Source organism: Lethenteron reissneri, chromosome 17, assembly GCF_015708825.2.
Source record: "Lethenteron reissneri isolate LAM-NWPU_2019-01 chromosome 17, ASM1570882v1, whole genome shotgun sequence".
In the NCBI taxonomy this organism is placed as follows: domain Eukaryota; kingdom Metazoa; phylum Chordata; class Hyperoartia; order Petromyzontiformes; family Petromyzontidae; genus Lethenteron; species Lethenteron reissneri.
In genome coordinates this window covers 14,059,163-14,076,500 of record NC_083795.1, presented here as the reverse complement: position 1 = coordinate 14,076,500, position 17,338 = coordinate 14,059,163, and the positions used below count along the sequence as shown (strand labels likewise).

At 54.8% G+C, this 17,338-nt stretch overlaps 1 protein-coding gene across 2 annotated transcripts in view; it reads right to left on the bottom strand.

Annotated features, from left to right (window-relative positions):
• LOC133343530 (peroxisome proliferator-activated receptor gamma coactivator 1-alpha-like) overlaps positions 1-17,338 on the bottom strand; it is a 156,911-nt gene that overhangs the window by 57,500 nt on the left and 82,073 nt on the right. Inside the window, exon 1 of one of the 2 annotated variants that reach the window (XM_061553202.1) lies at positions 9,611-9,921. The exons of the other annotated variant lie outside the window; for it this stretch is intronic. Within the exon in view, the coding sequence (XP_061409186.1) occupies positions 9,611-9,673 (63 nt within the window). The 5' untranslated portion in view covers positions 9,674-9,921. Of the gene's footprint in view, positions 1-9,610; positions 9,922-17,338 lie in introns of those variants that run through there. 2 annotated transcript variants of the gene reach the window in all.

Here is a 17,338-nt window from a genome sequence, read left to right as displayed (position 1 = left end):
GGACACGAGATCCCGCTTGTCCTTGTTGCTCGGCCTCTCCTAAATGAGCACCAGAGAGCAGCGACGGCAAACCACAGAAGGCGGCATTGTGTGCGAAACCGCTCCTCGTACGAAAGGCTCAGGGTTAATGCGGGCTAATTTGGGAGTGCGTCTCTGGTCAAATCGCCGCCAGCCAGCGCAGGTCGAACATAAATCACGAGGGGGGGGGGTTGCGTGGGGAGGGGGGGGGGCGTTGTGGTGAGGGAGGGGTGTCATGTGGGTCTGACTTGTTTTTAATGGAATACATTCTAAAATCCACACTTTTCCACTTAAAGCCCTAAATTATTCTTGACGGGACAATTTGGCACATTGCTGAGGCCGGCACACGGGCGAAGGACGCACGGCGACAGTGCACGTGTCAGGCAGGCCGCGATCGGGAATCAAAATGAGTTGTTTACGATCTTTTGAAATTTCTGGCACGTACAGTGTGTGTCGCGCCGAGTCCCCATAAGGCTGGCACCGCTCCAGGAGTGGCTCGGCAATCATCAGCCGGTGCCCTCCCCCGACGCGCGAGCCGAGTCGAGCTGTCACGGGGTCACTGCGAGTCTTAATGGGGGACACACAGACGCGTGGTGGGGGGTGGGGGTGTCATCACAATGCCACGTCTGTGTTCCGCGCAAATTAACAAAAAAAACTAAACTCAATAGCATCGCCTTCTTGTAACATTCGCGCGGCCTCGAAACGAAGGAACACACAACGAGCTAACGTTTCAGACAATGGCCCTACTTCAGAGTAGAGGTAGAGGAGCGCAGGGTGGGGGGCGAGGAGGGTGGTGGTTGGGGGGGGCAGATAGATTGTGTGACTTGTAATTGAGACGGGCACTTTACGCTCTGCTTTCCTGGAAATGTTGAAAACGATGACGCATGGAGAGAATATTGTTTTAGTTTTCCTTCTCATTGTAGGATATGTATTGACTGGCAACCCCTTACAATCACAGAGGTGCTCATCGACTGCTGAACGCGTGCTGCAGTGTTCGGCAAGTCGAGGCGCCGTCTCTCTGCCGCGGACGCAGGCACCGGGGAGTCACCGCTGTTGCGCCGAGCGGTGACGGCATCTCGAGATGCAACGCATGCCGGCATGTTTCACTTTAAGTTTATAGCACGCAGCCTTTCTGCGACCAATGTGAATGGTGTGGATTTACTCTCAAGACACACGGGGTGCTGTACTCGTAACAAATTGGCACGTTCTGATTACGAGACAAACCTTGGCTGTGTCGGGTGGGGGCAAGTGTAACGACGCATTTATATTTACGCGATCGAACCCCCCTCCAACCCCCCCCCCCCCCCTCTATTATGGGCAAACAAGACCTCCATCGCAAGATGTCCACGTTACGTTTTGCTGGTGACTCGTACCTCGCCGTCCGTGATCTATCGCTCGAGACGTGCGCATTCATCTGAGGAATGCCCGACTGCGGCGTGCGAGGCGACGCGTTGCGCCGGACTGGGAGGAGCAAACGTGAACTTTGTTACAGTCGGTGGCGTGGAGCGGGGGTTGTCCAGATAAGGCGAGGTCGCTCGCTGCGCAGAACATTTCATAACTGAACGACTGCAGACAGACAGACTCATACAAATCAACGTCGATATCTGCAATTACACGCGTTTCCGGTGGAGCTTCGGCATAAGTCGTTAGCGCACTGCGCTATGAAACCGGCCCCCCCATGAGTTCGATTCCCGACCACGGCCAGCATCAATAGCGAGTGATAGTTGAATGAGTCCTAAGAAACGCCCCCCACCCCACTCCGGCCCCTCTTCCCCCGCTCCTCCAACTAAACCAGTGTGGTGAAGTATGGTTAAACAACCCCCACGATCGAGCAGGCATGGGGAGGCCTTCGTCCAGTCAGAGATTAACAAAGGGCTGTAAAACAAGTATTTACGTCCTGCAGTTGTTGAGGGCCGACACCACGTGTCTCTCCTCTCCACAGTGGCTACCGTGACCCCTCCACCCACCCATCGCCCCGCCCCCCATCCCCCCTAACCCCCCAGGCCAACCCCACACAACCGCCCCAGCCGCGTGCCCTGTGCCACCGTTACAGAGGTCGGGAGAGTTGGCTGGGCTGGATGGGCGGGGGGGAGCAAGGAGGCTTGCAATTTCACAGCCCATCAACCACAAACACGTCTATAATCCAGGCGCCTGTAAGTAGTAGTAATAATAATCCGGACAGAAACACCAAACTTCGCCACGTCTCGGCGGGGTGGTGGAGATAACGCAGCGCGACATCCACGCGCGCTGCGCACTGAGATCAGCGCCGTGTCGTTGTTAGCGCCCCAGATTCACGCGGCTATGGGTAGCAGCACCAATAATAAGAACACACGGCCACATTCAAACGGAACACAACAACAACAACAACAATGCCACGGGCTTTTTGTGATTTATTAAAATAAACAGCTCACATCCATCGCCCTGTTGTTGACGACTAGATACGTATAGAAATGGAATGCCTCTCGCCACGGGTGGAGCGGTGGTACAGCGGTTAGCGTGCTTTAGCTATGCATCCGGCAAACCAGAGTTCGATTCCCGACCACGGATAACATCAGGTCCTGGTCCTCCCCCATTAACGCCGGCTCTCATTATGTCGGCGTGGTGAAGTATGGCAAAACAACCCCCTCCCCGCCCCCTCCGACCGTCCAGCAGTGGATTGACAACGGAATGTAAATTCAAGTTGTATGTATTGTTGTAACTGCTCGTCTAGCTACTATACTACTACTATGTTTTTTATTTGACCAAATAAAGCCCACTGAGCTCGTCAGCTCCTTTTCAGACGCGACGTGGCCACAAATGACGGCTCAACGAAGTGGCTTATCACGTGGAAATGTATCGCAGCCAAATACTATAAAAGTGCGTTGATTTTAAATGTGGAGGGAAAAAATCCGGAGGACCCGAATAAAAAAAACCCACGCGACCACGGGTGAGAACACGCAAACTCCAAATATACAGGCGTCGAGGTCGGAATCGAACCCGCGACCGCATGCATACCAGGCGAGGAAGTTAGCATCTCGCCACCGCTTCTGTGTGAGTGTGGTTGCGCCTGGGATCAAGATGTGCGGTTGATCATAAAATGTTAATAGGAAGCAGCACGTCGTGTCTAAAAACTACCTGTCAGCTCGGGTTTAAATTACACCCGAGGGGTCCGTGTAGAATTAATCAGATCTGCCACATTAAAGGCAACAACTACTAACGTCACCAAGCATCTAGCGGGGCTATATTAAAATTTCATACGAGTGATGTTTTTTTTTTCAATTACGATCCTCGTTATTGTGACTCTGCGTCTGCGCCTCGTGATGTCGCGGCTAATGAAGGTGCCGCTGGACGCACGCTCTCTCGCCAGGTGTGCACAGGTGCGGGATGTGAAATCGAGATGCGTGTGGATCGGCGAGAGGATACGCTGGTGTCACGAATGGATGAAACAGAATCCTCGCCGCCACGATCATTGACAGCGCCGTCGTCGTCGTCGTCACCATCATCATCATCATCGACAGCAGGAGCAGCCATCGATTCTCCACTGCTGGATGAAGGCCTCCTTCCCCACACCACGGTTCATCTTTGTATAATAATAATAATATAACATTGCATAGCTCTCTAACGTTTCGGGTAACGGCTCTCTTTCAGAGCATGTAGAAAGAGCGACCAGGCCGCATGGAGACGATCAGAAGTTGGACGTTGCTGTAAGCTCCGAGAACTCCAAGTCACCCCTGAGTAGGTTTGGCTGCTGCTTTGCCTGTGCTCGCCGAGGGTAATTTCCCCAAAAAGGTGACCAGACTCTTGTCTGCATTCCCCCCCCCCCCCACTCTCTCGTCCATTTCCAATCATAGGAGGGAAAGTGTTTAAAAAACAGGAACCACCAGCGGTGGCTTTGGTTTGTTTTGTGTTTGTTCTGTCGAGCTTCTCCCTGGAGATGTCGGCACTCCAGTCCGGCCTCGAGAAGTGTCGCTGTGGGGGGGGGGGGGGGGGGGGTCTAGTGGGTAGCGCTGCGCTACGCTGCGCTACGCTGCGCTGCGCTACGAACCCGGCGACCCGAATTCGATTCCCGCTCACGGCCAACACCAGTGACGATTATCTGAACCGGTCCTGGGCCTCCCCTCGGTCGACTCAGCCTCAAATGAGTACCTGGTGCAGTGTGTAAACATCGCTACTGGGGAGACAAAGGCGGCCGGGCGTGGTGCTGGTCACCCACCCCCTCGTGTGCCGTGCTACTTGCTAACAGCACTTGCCCCAACAGTCTGTTAAGGCTACACGGGGGATCTTTGTCTTTTGTTTGGGGTGGGGTTGGGGGGTTGTTTTACAAAGTCACGCTGAATTGTGAATCCGGCAAAGCCTGGCGACGATGAATCGACCAAAACTGCGGCGGCCGCCGCGTCCACGACGCTGAGAACCGCGGCTCCTCGGCCGTCATCACCCTCCTCTCTCGGCAAGACCGTGGCCGGGCCTCGCTTTGTTCCACGCGGCCAGCGCGGCGTGCACGGTTGCGGGTTCAATCCCGCACCTCGGCCAGGTGGGAGAGCCAAGCCGAGGCGATGCTCCCTCCCTCCCCACCCCCCACCCTCTTCTCGGTAATCCCCATGCAGTCACGGTGCCATATCGCGCCGCCTTCATCTGCTACAAGACGCAGATTTTCATTTCAGACAACAATTCAATTGCGAGTGGTTGGGGGGTGGTTGCGCTGTTTGTAATGTCCTGTTGGCTCGTGTTGTGTTTTGTTAGCTCGTTTCTCTTGTTTGTTTGTTGTTGTTGTTGATGTTGTTGTCGTGAGCCTAAATTGCTTAATGATTTCTGTGCAGCCGAGCTGGTGTGCTGAGCGCGCGCTGCCTCCAATTTAGGTGGCGGGGGTTTGAGCTTTATTTTATTTATTTTATATCTGAGCTGCAATCCAATAACAAACAAAAAATAAATAAAGACTTCAAGATATCAAAGTTTGAGACGTGTGGCTGTAAATGAGCCGATCTGACTGGGTCTCCCGCGAGGCCGAAACTCTGCAAACCACTCAAAGCGCCGTCACGGATGAGAAGTGAAATGTTTTTTTGTCGTTGTTGTGTTGTTGTTTTTTTTGCGTAAAAACTGATGACTATAATGATAATAATAATAATAATAATAACTGAAACTCCACGCTGTGTGACATTACGAGAGACTGTGCGATAATTAAAATGCCTGGTATCTGTGATTGTCTACATTATTTTGTTGCGAAATGCTGATGCATCAAATGCAACAGCCGAGGCATCAAACCAAGCAGAGGGCTATGGTTTCTGATAAGCTGTGGGAATTATTTATGCCAGTTTAAGAGGACATCAAAGCTGTGACCATTTCCGTGCGGGGCAGCCGTATTTGCAACGTCTCCCTCCCTCTCCGCCCCCCCTCCACCTCTCCTAGCCCCTCCCTTCCCCGCAACTCATCGCTTTACGGCTCATACAACGAGCCATGCACGGCGGTGGGAGGGGAGAGCGGTGGAGAGCGGGCAGGAGAGAGAGGAGGGTGGGGGAGCTGGGGAGAGGATGGCGGCATGAGAAGAGGCTGGGGAGAGAGAGAGGCGAGAGTGGAGGGACTCGAGCTCGCATGTGTCTCTGCGCCCGGAGGGAAGTGACGCGTCCATCCATGCGCACGCCGATCCTCCAAGGATACAGGGCGTCGCGGCACATGGTTCACATCAGCAACAGTAGCAGCAGCACGAGTGCGTGCGTGTGTGTGCATGCGTGTGAATGTGTTTTTGTAATGTGAGAAGCGGTGGCGCAGTGGTTAGCGCGATGCGCTGCGAACTCGGCCACCTGAGTTCGATTCCAGCTCACGAACAACACCAGCGACGATTATCTGAACCACTGCTGGGCCTCCCCTAGGTCGACTCAGCCTCGACAGAGTAGCTGGTGCGATGTCCAAACATCACCACAAAGGCGGTCGAGCGTGGTGCTGGCCACCCACCCCCTCGGTGTGCCCTGCCGGCGGCTTTCATAGGTGCTCGCTAACAGCACTTTGCCCAACCGTCTGTTAAAGGCTACACCGGGGGTATTTTGTCTTTGCACAAGCGCGTGCGTGTGTGCACGCGCATGCGTGCGTGTTCAGTTCGCGTAGCGCAGAACCGCTCGCCCCGCGCATCCCGAGTTCTCGCATTTGTTCCCACCCTTATATGGCCCGAGACGCAGAAGTGGCTCGCGAAACAGCCCCGCGATCGACTCTGCCGAGTGACACGGAAAGAAACTCCCGCTCCCTGCCAACCACACGCGGTGCCCCCCCCCCCAAACACCCCCCCACCCCCTCCCCCCCCACACCATCCGTGCGTTTGCAATCCAAGCCGTCCGGAGCTGGCGACGATGGCACGTAGGTTGGCACCGCGCACCGGCGGGGCAGCCAGGGGTGCCGATGCTTTTTATAAAATAAATAAAAAGAACAAATGAGTAACGGCCTCGCACACATGTCCACCACGAGTGACTGACGACCTCAGTGACAATACTTAGACGGGGCAAGAGACAAAGGATGGACGCGCGGGGCAGACAGACAGGGTGGGTGGTGGGTGGGTGAGTGACGGGTGGTGGGTGGGTGGTGGCAGCAGCCAGGAGATATAATAATCTAAGGTCACGCTACCATTGATTGCCCTTCATAAGGCACTCCACGTTTGAGTGCTGTGCGTGATTAGCATTATTAATTAGTATTATTCATAACGATTTCCATTGGCCACCGCTAAGTTAACGGCTATGATTATTTCTGGGTGTGTGTGTGTTGTTGGCTTTTTCTGCTGCGTTGCTTTTTGTTTTCAGCAGAACCTTTTTATTTGCAATTGTGCACTTTTTTTTTGTTTGAAGAGCGCAATTACACACGTGGGGATTGTGATCGGGCGCGCGCTGAGATGTTACGGAGTGCGGATAGAAAGGAGAAAAAGTGCTCATGAAGCAAGTTGCGAAACACCCCCCCATTAATCACTGGGTCCCGACTCAATCACGCGGACGCCACGCTCATTTGCGTGCAAATCTCTCTCTGCGTACGTCGCCACTCTAATGGGAAAATTAACATTAGGTCCCGTGCAGTAGCAGGAGCGTAACGGTGCATCGATGATTGATCGATTGGTATCGATTATCAGCTAATGATGAGATTGATTGGCTGCAAGCGGCGTGTTTCGTCACAGAGATCTCCGTCTGGCCTTAGCCAATCAAAAACCACCTCGCGTGCACGTGATCCCTGCTGCACGGGGACCGGCCCGGGTCACGCCGCGTGCCCTCCCCTGTCGCTCAATCGGCGTGTCACGATGACGCCGATGCAGATTCATTGACGCGCGTCGTCGATTAATCGAGACTCTCGCACTCCACGCAAATGCACCGAATCGTGCGAATGAGAATGCATCGTTTACGATTCATGCATTTAGGTTAACCGTAGAAACAAGCCGACGTGAAACAAAATACGCAAACGAGAGAGACAGGATGAACGATTTGAATCGCGATCCCCGGTCGTAATAAAGTATCGCATCGTTAAGGGTGGCTGCCGTCGGAGCAGAGTCACACAATCGACTGCAGCCAGCGAATGCGAGCGGGGCTATACATAGCGGGCATCTGGACAGGCCAGGGTGAGACCCCATTGAATAATCACATGCGCTGTTGCACCAGAAATCCACACTGCAGCAGCCCTGAACCCACGCCAGCGACCTCTGTCCCGCACCCCGGTCAGCAGAGATACCCCTCCCCCTAGAAGTGAACGACTTTTGCTCCCCACCCCCCGCCTCCGTCGTAACCCCACCCCTCACCCCCGACGAACAGTAACCCCTCCCCCTAACCTCGATACACGTGGCACGAGACTCTCTAAGCCTCTGCTAAGTGCTGTGGAGTCACGTGGCGCTATTTCTGATGTCGTGAGTCATCGCCAAGAGAACCTCGCTCAGGCAGCCTCTGTCAGAGCGCGATGGCACGGACGCGTGCAGGTGCCTACAGCTTTCCTCGAGTTTGGACGTCGTGGTCGTATTCAGGAAAGACCGTCCACTCGCCCCGCCACTGCAATGTGGAATCGACACCACTGCACCAATGTTTCCAAAAAGGTGACTTTTGATCCGCGTATTGGTCGCTTGTCTATCATCAATATCATAATCATCGTCATATTATAAGAATCATCATCATAATCAGCATCATCGCCATCATCTGCAGTCAAACAGTAATAATCGCTCAGCATCTTTCACAAGTCACATAACAGCACTTCACAACTACCTGCTCCGTTACTCAATTACCTGGATTCGAACTGCCACGCGCTCGCTGCCCCGAGCCTAGAGTTCACCTGAGGCTGTCATCGTTCGTGGTCAAATATTGGACATGACTCGAGTTTTCAGGATTTTTCTTGCTCTGTGGTTTCGGGGTGAGACGGCACGGCTCGGCCAATATTTACGCATGGACGCCCTGCCTCCCTCCCTGCCTCCCTCCCGCAAGTTTTCACGCCACACTTGCCATTGTACGGAACATGTCGGGTCAATTTTGGCTCACAGCCGCGATTGTCTCTCCAATTTACACCGCCCAAATATATCCCCCTCGCTCAATCACGCGTCCACTCTACCGGGGTAACTTTTGAGTCGTTTCGGGGGGGTCATTCTTTTGTTTGTTTCCATCGCCAGACGCGGCGACGCTCGCCCGAGCAAAAAAAGAAGACCGCGCGGCCGCCCTGAGGCTCCCCAACCCAACAAGCTCACACCCTCCTCTTGCAAGACCGCCGTCTCACGGGGGAAAGAGGGAAATGTGCTTTGTCGTAGGTGGTGGGGGGAGGGGGTGTCAATGAGGGGTCGGGGGGGGGGAGATTACGGGAGGGGTGAATGTCAAGGTTAAAACGCTAAGTGATGTGTTTCTAACAATCTTGGCATTTGACTTACGGCTCTGGGTTGGGGAGGGTAGGGGGGGTGTACGGTGTGAGCCGGTTGCATGCGCGCGTGCACGTTCCACGCGGTGCGTCCCGTGCACGCGCACGAGGGTAGCGACTGCGTCGCGGCATGCAGCATACAGCTCTCTCATTAAATAAACATGCGATAATAATAATAAAATATACCGCTTGCCTCCGGCCAATATAGATTTTACATCATGCAAAATATAGCCCCGCAATTTTTAATGATATTCCGATTGTGCATCGCCAAAGAGGTGTCGTCTCAACGAGGCCTCGCTCGGCGGGTGATAAATCTCGCGTCTCGTCCCGAGTAGCATCGCAGCGGCGTGCATGTGCGAAAGGCCGCGCTGCCATGGGAATGTGGAATTGTCACAAACGGCTCGGAGTCGCCAACAGAGAGGAACGGCGGTCATGGACGCGGTTTAGCAGGAAGACACTTCCGTGATTTCTGTTAAAGCCTGCAACTATTTTTGTTTTATTGACGGTATGTCCAGACGGCAATGCGTGCACGCAATCGTCTGCACGTGGCAGATGTCACGGGAGTAGTGCGATTGTCAATCACAAAATCTGGATATCGTCAAGCACACGATGTGATCGTCACGGAAGGACGGTGCATGTCAGCGGAGCCACGTGGTTGTCACAGACACAGCCTGCTTGTCAGGGAAGCGGTACAATGGTCACGGCAGTGTGGTTGTTGTTGTTGTTACGGAAGCGGTGAGGTTGTCACGGGAGAGCTGCCACTCACCAGCTGCACGGTCCAGTCTGCCTCGCAGTCCACGTCGAGAGCGGCGCTCATCCCCCTGGGCATCTCCTCTCCCCCAGACCCTCACCCTCTCGGCGTGTGGAGCACAACGCCGCCGCCGCCGCTGCTGCTGATGGCGATGCGTCGGGTGCTGAACACGACCAAACCCAAGTCCGCCGAGTAACGCGGCATGCGCACAAGCGCTCACGTGTACACAGGCGCGCGCACAGGTGTGCACAGGTGTGCGCACTGAAGCCTCCAGCAGGGAAACTATCCCCTCCTCCTCCCCACCCACTGACCCTCCCCCGAAACGCAAAATACGTGGGCCCAAAGCCGGAACGACCCGGCCCCAAGGCGGTCTAATCAGTAATCAAGCGCCGCCCCCCACCTCCATTGCAAGAGGAATGGGCAGATTAGAAGTCACGGCTCCTTGCAAGTGGCCACGCGCCTTCGTGGCGCGCGCCGGCCGAGTCCTCTGTCTGGCTGTTGCACAGGCCGCGAAGTCTCCACTCACGCTGTCCCCTCTCCCTCGGGGGGTACTCCTCTTGCTCGTCTAAGTGACCACCGGCTCGTGCAGATGGTGCAGCTGCAGGGGCGACTTGGAGAGTGAATGTTCCCTCTTCGCGTAGCAAAGCAATATAAAACGCGAAACGCACTCACGGACTGCGCGCGCGTTCACGGTCTCCGCGCGCTGCGTACGAACGCGCGCGCGCGCCCGTTACACGCGTGAACCGCTGAGAAACTTTCCCGGCTCAGGCGATGGCTTGCGAACGCCGCTGCACTGCGATGGTTTATCTTGGCGCGGGGCGTGGAGCGCAAGTTGCATGCGCGGGTTCGTGGCGGCTCCGAGCTCCGTCGCGGGAGTCGAGGCACGGCGCTGCCCGGCACTCAGGTAGCAGAAGGGAAAGAGAGCGGAGATCGGCTCGCTGCCCCACTCTGAATGAACCATCGATCGTCGATGCGTGCACTTAGCACGGCCTCAGCTCCCTCCTCCTTCCTCCTCTCTCCTCCTCCCCCGCCTACCCCACCTCTAGTCACACGGCCCGCACTTAGCCTCGCAACTCCCCCACTCCGGAGCGCTCGCGTCTCGTGCGGGCTAAGTTTGGGTTTGGAAGGAATGATGCGGTCACACGCGCGCTAGGGGACGGCTGGAATTCCGGCGGCGCGTCACAGGACGCCACGAATAGATCCGTAGCTGCGGCAACTGCCATGTGACGCCCGCGGTCGAGGCTTGCGTGAGCGGTGCGCACAGGGAGGGGGAGAGGGGGAGAGATCACGGGAGAAGAGGGAGGGAGAGAGAGAGATGGTGTGTGTCTGTGGGGGCGAAAGGGGAGGGGTAGGGGAGGGGAGCAAAGGGACAGCCGGGAATCACTGCTGTACAGGTCGTCACTGCGCCAGCTGGAGATTTCTTGCGTAGCGCAACAACGGACTGGCATTTTTCGTCTCCCTGCTCCAGTGATGCAAGGACACGGACGAGCAGGGAAGCGCCTCGCCGCCAGCCAATCTGGCGCCCAGCGCAGCCAGGTTAGCCAGGACAAAGGGCCAAGCGGTCTCTTTTTAGGGCCCGCGGCCATCCCCCACGACACCCGAATCCTCACGGCCAATAGACACCCCCCCCCCCTTGCGCAAGGTCACCACGACACCAGACGGCACGGCCTCTCCGTGCTCTCTTTGGCGAGAGGGCGAGAGGAGTGTAATTGCGCCGATAGCAGCCCAGGAGCAGGGCACTTCACACAGCATCAATAACAACAATCATCGCGATAGTGGCGGCTGTGATCATTAATCTAATGGTTATTATAGCGAAAAAAAGTAATAATGATAACGTTAATGAAACATTAACAGAAGTCACATTTCGCTATGGCTCTGGGACAAAGGTGAAGGGGATGCGAGGGGAGTTGGCTGGGAGAGCGGCGATGGGGGGGGGGGCCTGCAGGGTTATTTATGAGCGAGGGGGGACTGAGAGTGTCACTTATACCCTCATGACTCGCGAACTCAGTGTTACCCCCACCGCCCCCCCCCCGCAAGAGACCCAGAGAGAGGAGACTTAATCAGTGTCGAGGGGGGGGGGGTGCGGTGTCTACCCGCGTGGAGCGCGCCACTCCCATTCAAAAGGTCGCGAGTTCAAAACCCGACCTGCGTACGAGTAGAGGTCGATTAAATAGGTATCGTGATGTGGGACGAAGAGCGCCACCCCACTGCGACTTTGATCCGAAGCCACGGGGCAATTCATCGTCGAGTTTCTCCGAGCAGTGGAAACTCCCGATTCCTGATGAGCGCAACGCGGAGGAGACCGCTTCATCCATCGCGAGGCCGGAGACAGAGTCCGGGGTGGTGTTGTGCGGGCGCGTGGTGTTATTGGCGGTGTTCTCGCACCCCTGACGGTGAAAATTTCCACACAGCGTGTCTCACCCCCCTCCCCTCCCCTCACCTTGCCAGATCTCCACTCCACTCCATCCACCCAAAACCCCAACCTCTTCTTATACGAGTCTATATTGTTCCGTGTATTGAATGAATAATGTATGTATGTCAGTGTATGCGGTTTCATATCAAGGTTCTGCGATAGACGGGCAGACCAATGGGCAACTTACGAAGCATATATTAGTCATGAATTAAACATGAATATGTATCGTATAGTAATAGTGATTTTAAAAAATGCTCAGTCAACGTACTGACAGTTGAAGACCTCTATGCCGTGTAACCATACTTCACCACAGTGAAGAGGGGGGGGGGGGGAGAGGCTGATATCGGGTAAGATTTCACTCGTGACTGGGGTTAGATTTAACTCGGAATAGAACTCGGGTCGCCGGGTTCAGAGCGGAGCGTGCTAACGACGTTTCCACCGTTCCAGCGAACCTGTATGTCCAGCATACATTTGATTTCTATGCATTCCAACAAAAAACGGGATGTGTACATTGTTTATTTTATAATCCGTGTAATTAGCATCTGCGAGAGTAAAGAGTAACTGGCCGGTAAACCTGCAAGTCGTCACTTGGCCCCCGGCTTCATTGAAATGCACGAGGCTCTATTGCTTGTTCACAACGGTACATTTCTTCTTGGCAGACTTGCACGAGTCCTCCGGGCGTAAATCAACATGACGGTTCGCATTTATCAGGTAACCGACTCAGCCTCTGACCAAAACAAATAAATCACTAGGGATGCGTCCAATGTCGTGAGATCTCGGCAGCAAAGCAGGGTCGAGAGCGGAAAGCGCCTGGATGGGTGACCGGGCGCGCGCAGGTCCCCCCCCCCCCCCACACGCAAACACTTATTAACAGGCTGAAACATCTTAATGGATGAAGGACCGCAGAGCGTGGGAAAATGTTGGCAGCGCCAGCTGCTCACGGCGTGGCCGCGGCTCCCTTCCTGCTTGGCTGTGGCTCCTCGAGACTTGTCAGCAGAGGGTAAAGCATGTCCCTTGTTATACTGTACCTCTATGTCCCCACGTTCATTCTCCCCTCTTCCATCGCCAACCCGTGCGTGGTTAACTCGGAACAAATACGCCCACGAGTTGCACGGCGTGGGGAGGTGCTCATCCAGTAGTGGAGTGACAAAATGCTTTAACATGGACGTACACGTCAGCAAGGAATCCCGTGAATGGTGATGGAAATGAAACTAACTACTCAACAATGTTTTATTTTACCAGGTAAGGCCCATTGAGTTATATTGTTCTTGTTCAAAAGCGACCTGGCCCAAACGATAGCTCAACGAAGTGGCTTATCACGTGGAAATGTATATCAGCCAAATACTCAAAACGCACGTCAATTCTAAATGTGGAGGAGAAAACCGGAGGACCCGGAGAAAAATCCACGTGACCACGGGGAGAGAGACAAGCAACCTCCAAATATACAGCAGGCGTCGAGGTCGGGATCGAACCCTCAGTCTCCTGTATATCAGGCGAGGTAGTTAACATCTCGCCACCCGCAGCTGCCCCAAATCGAGTCATCGTGGCGTGCGTGAATGATTGCGAGCGAAGAACGTGAGCTCGGCGATGTGAGTCGAGGCCGCGTTCTTGTCGGACTTTTGGGAAGCGCGCGTGGGACTCGTGGCGACCTGAGGACACCTGGGCTCCCCAGCGCGGTGTTCTCCCCGCTGCGATGCTCGCCGTTTAATTGCGAGCCAGGCAACGCATGCTCAGCTCCGCAGAGATACAAATCCCGCTCCGAGTGAGGCTCACCTCCTCTCCTATCCGCGAGCCTTGCACCTTGATTGTCACTGTAACTCGAGCATCCAACCCGACACTGCGGGTCACCCACCCCCTCCCCGCCCCACCCCAACCCTCACCCTCCTCGCTATATCATCCGATGCTCGCTCCTAACCCCCCCCCCCCCCCCCCGAAACGAGAATCTTAATGGGCTACAGGGTGTCCCCCTGTCTCCGTGATTAACGGTTCCTCTGCATGAGTGAATTACCGATGTTGCGGCCACGAGTGAAATGATGGCGCAAGTGTGTGTGTGTGTACAGTCGCGTGTCTGTGTACACTCGACTGCGTGTGTGTGTGTACACTCGTGCGTGTGTGTGTGTACACTCGTGTGTGTGTGTGTACACTCGTGTGTGTGTGTACACTCGAGTGCGTGTCTGTGTACTCGAGTGCGTGTGTGTACACTCGTGCGTGTGTGTGTACACTCGTGTGTGTGTGTGTACACTCGTGTGTGTGTGTACACTCGTACGTGCGTGTGTGTACACTCGTGTGTGTGTGTACACTCGTGTGTGTGTACACTCGTGTGTGTGTGTACACTCGTGTGTGTGTACACTCGTGTGTGTGTGTACACTCGTGTGTGTGTGTGTACACTCGTGCGTGTGTGTGTGTGTGTGTACACTCGTGTGTGTGTACACTCGTGTGTGTGTGTACACTCGTGCGTGTGTGTGTGTACACTCGTGTGTGTGTGTACACTCGTGTGTGTGTGTGTACACTCGAGTGCGTGTGTGTGTACACTCGTGCGTGTGTGTGTGTACACTCGTGTGTGTGTGTACACTCGTGTGTGTGTGTGTACACTCGAGTGCGTGTGTGTGTACACTCGTGCGTGTGTGAGTTATGCCGCAACGGTTAGCGCACTGCACTACAAATCCGGCGACTCGAGTTCGATTTCTGCTCACGGACAATGCCAGTGGTGGATTCTCTGAACCAGTCATGGGCCTGCCCTAGGTCGATTCAGTCGTAACTGAGTACCTGGTACGGTGTGTAAATATCATCACCAGGGATAGATAGAGAGGCAGCCGGGCGTGGTGCTGGCTAACAGCACTTCTCCCAACTGTTTGTACGGATATCGCGAGACCATAGTCTGTTGGTTGATTTGGTTTTACGCAAGTATACATTTTTGCGCGAGTACAGACGAGGCAGCGAGAACAGACGAGACGCGTAACGAACAACGAGACGGAACGGACGGCTCGATTATGTACAGGGACCGTAACAACGACTCGAATCTCTCGCTGTGAGTATGCGGGTACCATGTGCGTGTGTCCAGGCACGGGGAAAATCGCCGAGCTGAAACGTCTCCTCCTCATCCTCCACGATCCGCCTTGGATCAGCACCCCCCCTTCCCCCCCACTATAGCTGTGCATGTCAGTGGCCTCATTGGCGCTTGAGCGCAGATAAGAGGGCTCCGATTTATTTCGCCTCTACTCATTACGGCTCCTCACTATCTCGAGACGTAATGAGAGCGCCTCCCGGCCGCCCGAATTAATTCGGACACAAAATATTCACGCGGACACACACACAACACACACACACTGCCGTACACAAACACACACACAACACACACAACACGCACACAACACTGCCGTACACACACACAAAACACACACAACACACAAACACACTGCCGTACACACAACACACACACACAACACACACACAACACAGACGCAACACACACACAACACACACACACAACACACACACTGTCGTACACAAACACACACACACACAACACACACACAACACAAAAACACACTGCCGTACACACACTACACACACAACACACACTGCCGTACACACACACACACACAACACAAAAACACACTGCCGTACACACACAACACACTCACACTGCCGTATACACACACACAACGTTACGAATACAAAGATCCCCATTATGGCATTTCACGCACTTTTTCGTACAAGTGCCGTGCGCGAACACCGATGAAGGCCGGAACGGCACGCGATGGGGTTAGGCCGCCTTTGTCTCCCTCGTGGTGATGTTGATACATTGCACCGGTTACTCATTTAAGGCTGAATCTACCTAGGGGAAGCCCCGGACCTATTTAGATGAAATCGTCACTGGTGTCGGCTTTGAGCGGGAATGGAACTCGAGTCGCCGGGTGCCGTAGCGCCAGCACGCTTACCGGTGAGCCACCACACACAAACACTGTCTCCCCTATTGCCTTCAAAAGACTGCTTGAGCAAATGATGTCAGCGAGCACCTATTAAGGACGGCGCGGCCTCAATAGGCACTCGCGAACATCATTTGACCATACTTGCCGCGCGGGTCAGTTCGGGTTGGTAAATCGGAGTGACCCCCGGTGAACGTAGTGGTCGCCACCGATGTCAGCCGTGGCCGGGCATCGTCGGGTTCATTGCGACACCGCTCCCCATACCACTCAAAGACACAGACAAAGATCCCCCCTATAGCCTGAACAGACCGTTAGAGCAAGTGCTGTTAGCGAGCACCTATGAAGGCCGGCACGGCACACTAGGGGGTCGGTGGCTATCACCACGCCCGGCCACCTTTGTCTCCCCAGTGGCGATATTTACACACCGTTATCAGATACTCAATTGAGGCTGAGTCGACTTAGGGGAGGCCCAGGACACAGAAACACACACACCTTCTCGCACAGACACACGCCAACACACGTACACTCACTCGCACGTACACAAACCACTTTTAAAAAAACACACACACAAAACTCACAAATGCATCTCCCAGATGGGCACACACTCAGGCACACATCACCAGACACACCCACACATGCATATCGTTCCCATACGCACGCACACACACACAGACACGCATGCGCGCGCGCGCATGCGCACACACGTCCGTACAAATCTCACGCTGTCACACACAGACGTCTCACAGTCATGCACACGTCTCACATACACGAACACAGACAAATGTCCCCCGTGTAGCCTTTGACAGACTGTTCTGGCAAGTGCCCTAAGCGAACACCTATGAAGGCCGGCACAGCACACGAGGGGGTGGGTGACGAGCACCACGCCCGGCCGCCTTTGTCTCCCCAGTGGCGATGTTTACACACACGCACCGGGTATTCATTCGAGGCTGCTGGGGGAGGCCCAGGACCGGTTCAGATGTCCGTCACCGGTGTTCGCTGTCAAGGGGGAATTGAGCTCGAGGTTCGGTAACGCAGTGCGCAAACCACTCCACTACCCCCCCCACCACCACCCCCGCGCTCGCCATGCCGTGGCCGCCACGTGTCCCCGCACAGTGGGCGATGTTAATGGGGGTCAGCAGGTAATGGAGGTGTTAATTTATGACGAGTGGCCTCGCGGAGTGAGTCATCGCCAGAGTTGCTCTGTAATGAAGTGCCAACTCGTTTCAATTTCAATTGTCATGTCGGCGTGAGTATCTCTAGTTTCTTTCTCTCTCTCACTCTCCCTTCCCTTGCCTACTCATTCTTCGCACATTCAAAGGCACGGTGAACGCGCGTTGTTATCTGCGTCTATAGACGACCGGAGTGGCTCTCTCGCCTTAAGAACGCATTCATTACCACCCC